The sequence below is a fragment of the Gossypium hirsutum genome, chromosome D09 (assembly GCF_007990345.1).
Source record: "Gossypium hirsutum isolate 1008001.06 chromosome D09, Gossypium_hirsutum_v2.1, whole genome shotgun sequence".
Taxonomy (NCBI): Eukaryota; Viridiplantae; Streptophyta; class Magnoliopsida; order Malvales; family Malvaceae; genus Gossypium; species Gossypium hirsutum.
In genome coordinates, this window is record NC_053445.1 from 25,336,096 (window position 1) to 25,348,340 (window position 12,245).

The 12,245-nt window shown below is 35.4% G+C and overlaps 1 protein-coding gene across 1 annotated transcript; it reads left to right on the plus strand.

The window, feature by feature from the left end:
* Positions 1-231: 231 nt before the first annotated feature.
* Positions 232-1,765, plus strand: LOC107892031 (NAC domain-containing protein 100-like). The gene is given in 3 exon segments (NM_001326794.1): positions 232-436; positions 777-1,045; positions 1,128-1,765. Coding segments are annotated over 3 exon segments (972 nt in total). The 5' UTR covers positions 232-285; the 3' UTR covers positions 1,680-1,765.
* The last annotated feature ends 10,480 nt before the right edge of the window (positions 1,766-12,245 follow it).

Here is a 12,245-nt window from a genome sequence, read left to right on the forward strand (position 1 = left end):
TAGTGTTGTTTGTTGTAAATTTCAAAACCAAGTATTTTTCTTGCATCATGTTTTGTCAAAGTGTTAGATGTAATTTTCATAATATAAAGAATAAATAAAAGGTTAGTCATGGCTGCTTCTTCTTCAAGAGGGAAGTTATAGAACATAAAGTACACGCTACCCCCATTTCATATCTCCTTTCATTTGATGTTTATAAGGCCTTCTTATAGCGTCATCTTTACTTTGGGAACTTGGTTTTGGGTTTTTTGCATATAGACCTCTGGTTTTATCGAAGGAGAAAAACAAATGGAGAATCTTCCTCCAGGGTTCAGATTCCATCCCACAGATGAAGAACTCATCACTTACTATCTTTCCCACAAGGTCTCTGATATCACCTTCACTTCCAAAGCTATTGTCGATGTTGATCTCAATAAATGTGAACCTTGGGATCTTCCAGGTAATATAGCTTTTGAATCATTTCTTTCTAAATTCTAACCAGATTTTTCTACTCTTCATGCTTGCTTTAACTTGACAGTAGTAATAATCATAAGAAGCTATTGTTAATTTTCTTGTTCAATGTCCAAATAGTTATAAGTTTTCAATCAAACAAGTTTTCTTCTTTTTTTTTTCTCCTCCTTCTGGGGTAATTTGACATTTTTTGTTTGGAATAACATACTAATTATGCAGATAAGTCTTGGAAGGAAAATAAAACTATGATTAGTAAATTAATTAAATCTATTAAGGTTATGTTGGCCAATTATGAGTATAAAACATTTTGCTTCTCTATAATAATGCAGCCAAGGCATCGATGGGGGAGAAAGAATGGTACTTCTTCAGCTTGAGAGACCGAAAATACCCAACTGGGCTTCGAACGAACCGAGCTACTGAAGCAGGGTATTGGAAAACAACAGGCAAAGACAAGGAAATCTTCCGTGCAGGTGGCGTTCTCGTTGGGATGAAGAAAACCCTAGTTTTCTACAAGGGCAGAGCCCCCAAGGGTGAGAAAAGTAACTGGGTCATGCATGAGTATAGGCTTGAAAACAAACACCCTTTCAAAGCCTCAAAGGTATGTATAACTTGATTTATTGAAGGCATTTCTAATGATATAATAATCTACTTTGTTTTTAATCCTTGAATAATTTGTACAGGAGGAATGGGTGGTGTGTAGGGTATTCCAAAAGAGTGCAGCAGTGAAGAAACCGCAGCCAAGTTCATCCTCACAACCCTCGCTTGGATCTCCATGTGATGCAAATTCAATTGTGAATGAGTTTGGAGACGTTGAGCTACCAAACTTGAACATCAATGCCAACCCATCGTGTGGGTTCAACGACATTGCAACACCTAGTTACAGTAATACTGTTAACCATGGCCATATGAACGCCATGAACTTAAACCTGGATTTCGGAGCAGCTAGCCTTCCATCGTCGCTTTCATGGCCTTCTAGCATTTTAAGCCCTAATCTTTCCATGAATTCCTTTCTCTTTAAGGCGTTGCAGCTTAGGAATTATCAACCAAGAGATGTTTCAGGTATGGATTATTCGATTCTGTCGTCGACACAAGGGATTAATATTCCTCCATTTGGAACAGATCTAGCTTCTAATTTCCAAGGCGCGGTGGCTTCTTCTAAGGTCGTAGTTCCTATGCCTCAACAACAACAACAACAACAGGATCAACCATTCAATATGGACTCCCTGTGGTGAAAATTATAATCTAAAGTGTGAAAAAACTAACACATTTACACTTGTTTTCCGTCTCAAAATCTCAATATTCTATGTGACATGAAAGGGTTGATTAAGATGAAAACAATCTCAATGCTGTAATGAGCATGCAGTTGCCGAGTATCGATCTTAATTACTATGTTTATGTACGTAGGTAAATGTGGGGGAAAGAAATACCCTAGTGATCTCCTGTTCTATATGTTATCTTTTCTAGAAGTAGAATGCTCCTCATAGCTAGGTTGCTAGCATACCTTTTCCATCGGAAAGTACTGATCAATGTCCTGTCCATAAATTCCAATTTCTATAATAAGAAATCTTGCTCTCTTTCGGCCTAGCAACTTAATGTTACATTATTTCATGCTCTCTCTCTCTCTCTCTCTCTCTCTCTCTCTCGCTCTCTCTCTCTCTACATATATATATATCATTGATGGCACCTGTTGCGTAGTGGTCAGTATCACCATCACACAAATGGGCATTGTCTGCTTCGGTTACCCACTTTTAAAACAGCTTAGGTTCTTCATGGTTTAATCACTTGCTAGATCAAATAGTATCAGAGAGTTGCGTAAGGATCTTCTATGTTGATAAAGGCCTTAGGTTCAAAACAAGGAAAAGTTACACCTTAGCTTTCTTTAAAACAGGTGACAAAATCTCTAGGATTACTCATGGCATCCAAACAGGATAACACTGATTTATGTGATGACGTCAGGCAGTAGGTTGAATTAATATATAATATGTAATGTTATAAAATTTGTGAAAAATTATAAAAACCTTTTAGCAAATTTTGTGCGTGCTGAAACTTTTGTTCTTAATGTCTTACTACTGAATTTCTGTAATCATCCAGTTTTATGATGTACTTGACTTTTTTTTTCTTTTTTCATAGAAAAGCTTCATATAAGGTGAATACAATATTCAACAACCAAACAAAAAAAACTATTCTCCCCTTTGCTCATATTCGGGGGGTAAAAGATCTTAGATTAGGAAGAATATTACCAAACCGTTATCTCCATCGAATATTATTCATTCTAGGGTGTTGAGGCAAGTTTTAAAAGCAATGACAAGAGCAGTTATAAGTGCTCTTGGCACTGCTCAAGTGTCAAAACTTGCCTTATTTGTGTGCATGTTTTATTGAAGTATTATGGTGATTTGTTTGTATTTTTTTGAGAATTTTGTGCATCCAATTCTGTGATTATAATTGGAGAAGAAGATGAATCAAGCACAATTACTTTCAAAGAATTCTAATGTGATCTACTTACTTTATATACCATGTTATGTATTCCAAGAATATATGGGTTAACTTTGTAAATATATATCAAAATCTTTTGTATCCTTATATAAAGGGTAATTGATATGATGATTACTTAATGAAGTTGGATTCTAGCTCCATATATGAAGTCTTGTTGAAAGAGATTGTTGAGGTAATTATGTGAGTAGTACCTACTACACTTGGCACTGTGCAAGTCATATAACTTACCTTATTTAGAATTGACAAATCCTTTGAACCCAAAGAGTTGGACCATGACTTAGATGATATTATGAACATGTGCTTATCCAATCGATCTTATGAAGCAACAATGGACCGAATTGAATTACGCAATCGAATTCCTTGATTAAGGAGATTATTGAGGATAACTTGGAAACATATCTCGTGGATCCATGACTTACCCTCAAGTTCATGAAGATATTATCATTGCTAATTGTGTTGAGGATAACTTGGAAACATATGTGCGATAGGACTTAAATCACTTTTAGCATGATGTTAGCATGAGTTTAAGAGATAGTAGATTATTTCTTTGGGAAATGGCTCACAAACATAGAGAAATTGAACTACATAAACAATTACATTGTGTTCATCTTTGTTCTTTCGTAATGGCAAAAGTAATGGGCACTGCTTGTAGTATTGTTCCCCTGTTCTTACAAGTTTCAACCGGTTGTTTCATAAGGTCTCCAATAATTTATGCCTTCATGTTGGAGCTGACTGAATTTATGCTATGGCCCCCAAGAGGGTGAGAAAATGTCTAACTTTGGCTATTACGCCAATGGTAAATGGCCTTGGAATGTTACACTTAAAACCATCAATGATGTGAACCTAAAAGTCATAAATAAAGCATCCATACATGGATCCATTATAAATAGTTTCGTCTAGAAACTGAGAAATTTTGAAGCCCTATGTTACGTTATTCATTTATAATGTTGCGGCAACCATACATTGGAAAGGCCTATGGACGTTGTTTCGGTATCATGGAGATGTTATTGATGCATTCATTTCAGCTAAGAAGAGTAAGAGTGGAAGAAAGTTTGGATTCGTGAGGTTTAACAAAAATAGTGGGTGCACAAAAGGCTATCAACAGGTTAAACCGTTTTGTGATTTTAGGGAACAGGATATCGGTATATTTGGCAAGATTAAAAGGAAGGAAAGTATGGAGAAAAGTATCAATTACAGGGGATTCAAACAGAATATGGAAAATCATAAATAACGGATGGTAAGTGGGAAGAAAGAGATGGATATTGGATTCATTATGGGAGAAGCATCTAGTAAAAGTAGGTATGATCTGAGTTTAAAAGAAGTTATGGATGGTAAGGGGAAAATCAAATTAAACTAATCAAGGGACATGTAGACGATGAACAACTATGGAAACTTCAGAAATGTCTGGAGGGAGAAATTGCTACGTTTTGCTAAACAAAGAGTTTTACAGAAAGAGTAGTTTGAAATGGATTAGGTGAGATCATAACTAGAAGGATTAACGGAAGACATTTCTTGATTGAAATACCAGATGATGAATTACTTGGTATTTTAAAACAAAATGCTTGGACATATCTGAAAGAATTTTGTCAAAATAGAACCATGGTCGGAGAAAACTGATTCGATAGAGAGAGTGACATGGATCGAACTATCAGGCTTGCCTTTGCATTGCTAGAACTACACATATTTCAAAATAATAGTAGGATTGTGGGGAGTGTTAGTGTCTCTTAGCGAGAATATGATGAAGGTGAATAGTTTCAACAAAAAAATGATGCTGCTATTAATCAACAATCAGAATATATCGATGAACTAATATTTCTAGAGGTTGAAGAGGTGAGATTTTCGATTAAAGATAGGCTTGTCAAAATCATTCGACAATATCAATAGGAAAGATAGAGTGAAGGAAAGAGAAAGGTTAGAATCAATACAGGAGAATGGTGATAAGATTGTGTTTGAGTTGGGATCGACGACAAGAATGGGACCGAAAAAAACATCAGAAGAGAGACAAACAGGGGATGATGAAGCAATTAATGTTATTTTCCTTGAAAAAGAAAACGAGAATGGTGGCTATCAGAGAACTTGGGAAAATGAACCAAATTGGAGAGTGGAATAGTTGTGTGGGTTTAGGGCTGGTACCAATTTGGAGGAGGAGGATGATAATTGTTGTAGTGAATGGGCTAGAGAAGATGTTAAAAATAAAGGTCTGGTTGTTGTTGAATTAAACATACAGGGTAAGGTCGGGAGACAGGAAAAACAAAAAGGGAAACGAGGTGTTTATGAGCTTGAAGGAAAGTCTGGACGTATAAAGAGCCCAAACATTGAGACCAGAAGGGAGTCCAGAATCAAATATTTTGGACGACCAATTAGATAGAACGGAGTTGGGAGGAGAGGATAGTGAAGATAGGGTAATAATAGTCGTGGATTCATCAAATCAAAAAAGAAAGAAAAAAAACATAGGGTAGAAAAATACATTCCATTATTGAAATTCAAGATCGTTTCCTTTCAATAAAGGAGAAAAATAAGAGAGATCAGGCATTGATGAGAGAAAAAAGGAAAGGAATATTGACTAGAGATGAGACTGTTGTAAATGCTTCTCTTTCTGATTCTGATATAAGCAATAGAAGGAAGTTGATCCTCAGGGAAGCAAAGAAAGCTTGGGATGTTGGAAAGAGGTTGGGATTTAGCATAAGAGGGGACAAACGTGAAGTAATAGATGAAATAATGAGGTTGGAGGGACTATAGCATTGTGGAGTAGAAGGAATTTAGAGGTCGACCAGAACTAAAACAAGTGTGGTTTTTTTTTATTACTCGGGTTATCTTTGTCATTATTCAATTGCATATTTGTGGTGTAAGTTGGTATGAGGATTGTATAGTGGAATATTAGAGGTATGGGCTCGAAAGCTAAGATATCATCTGTTAGAAGAGTCATATCAAAGTAAGGGCGATTAGGTGTTTTATTCAATAAACTAAGTTAGAAACAATCACTATTGACATAACAAGGAAAATATGGTAGATTTTGGCAATTATTGGGTGTTCAGGAGGTGTGGTTAAGATTTGGGATAGAGGTAGTGTTCAAGTGGATAAAGATCTTTGTGATGAAAGGTTCGTAGTAGTAAAAAGGAAATGGTCAGCCAAAGGCATAGAAGCAACCCTGATTAATGTTTATGCCCATAATGTTATTTCGGTTCAAAAGATATTATGGATGAATCTTTTAGCCTTAAAGAACTCGTTTGCTTGCCTTTGGAGTAGGTGGTGATTGCAATGTAGTGAGAAATAAAAGTGAAAAAAGCAATGGTGTGAGTTTAAAGAATGGTCAAAGGAATTCAATAGCTTTATCAACAACTACAAAATGGTGGATTTAACTTTGACGGGGAAAATTTCTTCTTGGTATGGACCTAATAATAAGAGGAGCAAATTGGATCAATTTTTATTGGAAGTGCAATGGCTGTTACATTTCAATGACTTCTAGTAGTAGGGATTAAATAGATATGTTTTTCACTATATCCTGGTCTTATTATTGAATGAATTAGCTGATTGGTGATCGAGTCCGTTCAAGTTTATTAAAGCGTGACTCACCAAAAAGGATTGTTCGAGCCTTATCAGCGAAGTATGGGGAGAGATGGGAAGATCGAATATGCAGATGTTTGGAAAGTTGAGGAAATTGAGGGTCACTCTCAAAAAGTGGAATGAAAATTCTGAAAGTGAAGTGGATAAAAGGATCGAAGTAATTGAAAAAAAAAGATAATGGAATTTAATAAAATCAGTGATCGAAGAGATTTAAATGAATCGTAAATGGATGAGCTTAGACGATCGAATCTAGAGCTGTGGGTAACTATTAAATGTCGTGAATCGATTTGGTGTCAAAAATAAGAATTATTTGGTTAAGAAAAGGTGACTCCAATTATGTTTGTTTCATAAAGTAGTAAAGATTAAATTGAAGAAGAAGATGGTGAATGGTTTAAGATTCGGGGGTTCATGGTGCAATGACACAAAGTTGTTGAAGGAAAAAATGTTCAATTCGTTCAGTAATTACTTTAGTTTCTCATCGAGAAAATGGATAGTGGATATGGATTTAAACTTTAAGAAGATATCCGAGGAAGATGCAGTGAAACTCGAGTTATCTTTCATGTTGGAGGAGATTAAGGAAGCGGTATGGAGTTGTGACACCAACTGGTTAGTGTTAAATTCGCATTGGTTTATACGAAAAGTAATGGTATGGCTACAACGTTGGCTATTGCTGGGGTGAGAAGATCAGCGTTATTTAAAGCTTGGAGGTGATATATTCTTGATTATTTAGTAGTTTGGTCAAATGTAGGATGTTTTATTTCCTTGTTTAATTAGGTGTTTTGTAATTTTAACTAGGAATGAGATTAACATTTCTCAACTTTTTTCTATTATTAATATATGCATATCGATCGAGAAAAAAAAGTTTCCTCTAGAAGCTAGTTAGCTGCGGAACACACTACTCGAAGTCATGTTGTAATATGATTTATGAAAAATCACACCCAAAGGTGAATTACAATAAACTCTGATATAAAGGCGCGCGCGGACCAAGATCGAGTCGTCAAGTCACGGGAAACTCCTACGAAAGGCTCTAGACGAATAGATCTGAAACGAAACAGCAAGATAAGTTTAAACCAATCAGATCTGGAATTAAAATTATCAATGAACAGCAAGATTAAAGAAACTCTTAAAGACGGCTTATTCTTGGAAGCTAAGAACCGATTTATGCTTAGAAAGTGATTTTCCCAACAGCTGACCTATTAGATTAAGAAAGAAACAATGAATCAGATCTCAGATCAATAGAAAAAAATAACAATCAGATTAATAATGAAAGATTAGGGCTTAGTGCGACAAGTAGAAGAGGAAGAAAAATTGATGAAGTAAAACGAATCTTGAACCCCCAAATCAGATTACGAATATGTTTAATTGAATTCCCAAGATGAATTCCCCCAAATAACAGCAACTGAAAACACCCTAAAAAGATTAAACAAGAATCGGCAAATTCCTAAAATTTGAGGATTTTTGGATCAAGTAATTGTTGTCAATAAGAAATCAATTGAATGAGGCGATCTTGGACTTTAATCAAGGCTGAAACACAAACAAGAACAGCAAAGAAGTGAGAAGAAGAATCGGCACAAGCAATAATAAAGAAAATAAATTGAACAGCAAGAAATAACAATAAGTCCTAAGAACCCTTGAATTCCCGAAAGAATTCACAAATTCCTTCAAACGGCTCTAATCTCCCCTCCAAAGAATATCGATGGCAAGAAGAAGGTTGAAGATGGCTCCCACAATCAAAAGATTGTTAAAACAACTTCTAAAGAAATCTCAAGAGAGAAATCTTGGAGAAAACTCAAAGAAAATTCTACTCTCAACAAATCTGAAATTTAAGAATAAATCTAAGTGTGTTGTGTACAAGGGGTGGCCAGCCATGCCTTTAAATAGGCCTCAAGTAATCCTAATCTAACAAGTAACTAATAAAATTAAACCTAATTAATAACATAAAAAGGGAAAATTCGGCCAAGCATATATATGGGCTGTTTTTTGGCTGAATTTTACATGTATGTTCCTAAAGCTTAAAAAATTAAATTAAACAATTAAAATGTTTATAAATTGGGCCCTTTGACATTTTGGCCTGATTTTCAACTAAGTATGAAGGAACTTCTTGATTGGGCTGGAATTTGGTTATTGGGCCTTGCCTTTAAGAATTTGGGCTCGTGGTCCATCTCCTTCCGAAATTGGGTCGTTGATGCTCGTAACGGAGATCCAATGCGTGTTGGCTGCAAGATTTGGTTTCTTGGACCAAGATTTCCAAGATTTGAAATCTTGATTTTCTTTATTTTTGAAATCTCTTCGAACAACATAATTGGGCCAATATTCGGTTTCTTGATTTTCTTGAAAACAAGAAAGTGAATCTTGAGTTTCTTGTTCTCTCGTGTATGCATCTAAGGCCTTGCTAACAAACTCTTGAATGGTCCCATTTAGTTTGGACCGCATTTTTCAGGCCTTTGATCTCGTTATTGGGCCTTGTGGCAACTTGAGCCCATCACTTTCTTGAATTTGGGTTGGGCCTTTATGACTCGTATCAAACTCATTTGGGCAATCCCGGCCTCCTCCTCCCTCAAATTGAGGCTTTCTGCATGGAAATTATTTAAAAGTAGGATCCCTACTAAAAGTGAACTTGCAAAAAGTAACATTGTTCCGGGGGAAGCTTGTTCTGGCATATCTTGTGGTTGTGAAGAGGAAACTGTGCGTCACCCGATTTTTAGCTAGCAAGAATCATGGGGTATTCGGAAACAGTTTGCAAAGCTATAGGAGGTCCATTAAGTGGCACCAAGAGACCCAATGTCATTTTTCATGGCTTGGCAGTTCACTTCAATGTGGAGTCATTGTGACAAACTCTGGAGATTAGTGTTCTTTGCGATTGTTTGGTCTCTTTGGAATCATAGAAATAAAATGATCTACAAAGATAAAATTTGGGACCGAAAGCAAGTAATGACATCATTGGTGCAATGGTGGCTTGGTGTTGCAAGTCCAAGTGGCCTGACATGAAATTTCCTTTTGATGACATTGCACGGTTTCCATAGTACTTATAGATTGAAAAAATGCAGCAGCTTGTCAACTTGGTTCAAAGTTGGGAACCTTCTCTGAGTGGCCATGTGAACTTCATTGTTGATGGTGATGGAGTCATTCTTGGACCTAATAAGTCTAGCCTTGGAGGTGTTTTGCATGATGAAAATGGTGATATTGTTGTCTTTTTATAAAGCAATCAATGAAGAGGACCCTATTACTGCCGAGTTGTTGCCAATCAAGGTTTTTGTTATTACTTTTGTTGAATCAAGATGGTTCAATACTCACAAGCTTAGCATTGAATCCCACAACCTCAATGTGGTTAACTGGTTGAACAACCCCAAAACAACACTAGGCTTGTCAAAAGGTATCGTTGATTCATGGTAGAAACCAGCACCAACGAGCCTTTAGCCACCGTGTTCCTCCACAACCTTCATCCATTTGAGCCAAGGCCCTCATTTTCCATAGATCTAGGGTTGTTGAAGCTGATTCTAACCTCATTTTCCCTGACAGCAACTTGAAATCCAACAAAAAAGTTTAAAATTCTGAAACTGAAAAGTTTCGATCTCTATCGTCCACCGTAGGATCTCCTCCGTTTCGATATCTGGTTTTCGATGACCCCAACTTCATCTTCAACGTTGGGATTTGAGAGATAAGACAAAAGCTAAGTGTGTTTATTTGACATGTTATTTCTCTTAGTTGCAGATGAGGAAGAAAAGTTTTCAGTGTTTTGCATATTAAGTGTATATGTTTTTGGTTATATGGATAGGTTCGTCTAATGCTTTGAGATTGAATTATCATTTGTGTTTGTTACTTAAACACTTAAACTGGAAAGTAGTGAGTGATTGAAGAACAAGAATGATTCTGGAAAATAAAAATTGGTATGATTTTATGGTTAATTTTTAGTTATATTTGGATTAAAATTTTTAATTAGGAAGAAGGTAAGTAGTTATTGAGAATTTAATTTAAATTTAGAAGTAAAAAAAAAGAAAAATGGAAAAATAATAAGATTTTAAGAAAATAAAAAATAAAAAATGAAATTAATAAATTTAATTTTATAAGGAAAAAGAAAGGAAGAACGGAAAAAAATAAATTAATAAATTTTTAAATTAAATTGGAAGTATAAATGATTTTAAGGCTCTGTTTGTTTGACTGTAAATTACTTTCAGAAAATGATTTATTTTTCTGAAAAAATTAATATTTTTTTTGGTGTTTGGATGAATATGTCTATAATATTTTCTGTTATTTGGCAAATTTTTTTAAAAATAATTTATAAAAGTTGTTATCAATAAGCAAACATACATTTGAGATTTTCTTATCTTTTCATTGTTTAATTGAATTCATTTCACTACACCAAAACAGACTTTTAGCGGCACCTTTTGTGGCGTTTGGATTACAAATGCCCCTAAAAATCGAGCATTAGCGGCGCAAACTATAAAACACCGCTGAAGATGTAGCATTAGCGGCGATTCTAATAAAACGCCGCTAAAAGTCGGACATACAGTGGCGTTTTCTGAATAAACGTCGTAAAAGAACATCTTTAGCGGCGTTTACTACCAAGCGTCACAATACATCTTAACCAAAACGCAAAGTTTGGTCTTAAGGTACACTAGCATTAGTGGCGCTTATACGAAAACACCGCTAAAGCATAGTATTAGCGATGAGTAGAGAAAGCGCCGCAATATTTCTTAACCAAAACGCAGAGTTTGGTCTTGAGGTATATTAGGATTAGTGGCGCTTATTGGAAAACGCATCAAAAAATTAACCAAAACGCTACGCTTTGGTCTTGATGTATAGTAGCATTAGTGGCGCTTATGTTAAAACACCGATAAAGTATAATATTAGCGGCGAGTTCTGAAAGGCGCCGCAATCTTTCTTAACCAAAACGCAGAGTTTGGTCTTGAGGTACATTACGATTAGTGGCGCTTATTTGAAAACGCCGCTAAAGCATAGTATTAGCGGCGCGTATTGTAAAGCGCCGCAAAATATTAACCACAACGCAGAGTTTGGTCTTGCTATATTTTAGGATTAGTGGCGCTTATTGGAAAACGCAGCAAAATATTAACCAGCGCTAAAGCATAGTATTAGCGGCGCGTACTGAAAAGCGCCGCAATCTTTCTTAACCAAAACGCAGAGTTTGGTGTTGAGGTACGTTAGGATTAGTGGCGCTTATTTGAAAATGCCGCTAAAGTATAGTATTAGCGGTGCGTATTGTAAAGCGCCGCAAAATATTAACCAAAACGCAGTGCTTTGGTCTTGATGTATACTAGCAGTTGTGGCGCTTATGGTAAAACGTCGCTAAAACATATTATTAGCAGCGCGCTGTGGGAAGCGCCGCTAGATTATTATATAATGTAGTTTATTATATATTTAGTTTATTATATATGTAGTTTATTATATAATGTAGTTTATTATATTATATAATGTTTATTATTTTTGAATTACAGTTTAGGGTTTAGGGTTTATGATGTAGTTTTAGTGTTTTTGGTTTAGGGTTTGAGAGTTTGGTGATTAAGGTTCAGTGATTATTATAAGTTAAAAAGTTTAATATTGTATATAGTTTAGGGTTTTAGGTTTAATCATTATATAATGTTTATTATTTTGTGAATGTTAGAGTTTTGAGTTTAGGGTTTACGATGTAGGTTTTGGTGTTTTGGGTTTAGAGTTTAGAAGTTTGGAGTTTATAGTTTGGGGTTTATCCCGTTTTAGTCATGTTAAGAGGTTAATTAGTGTTT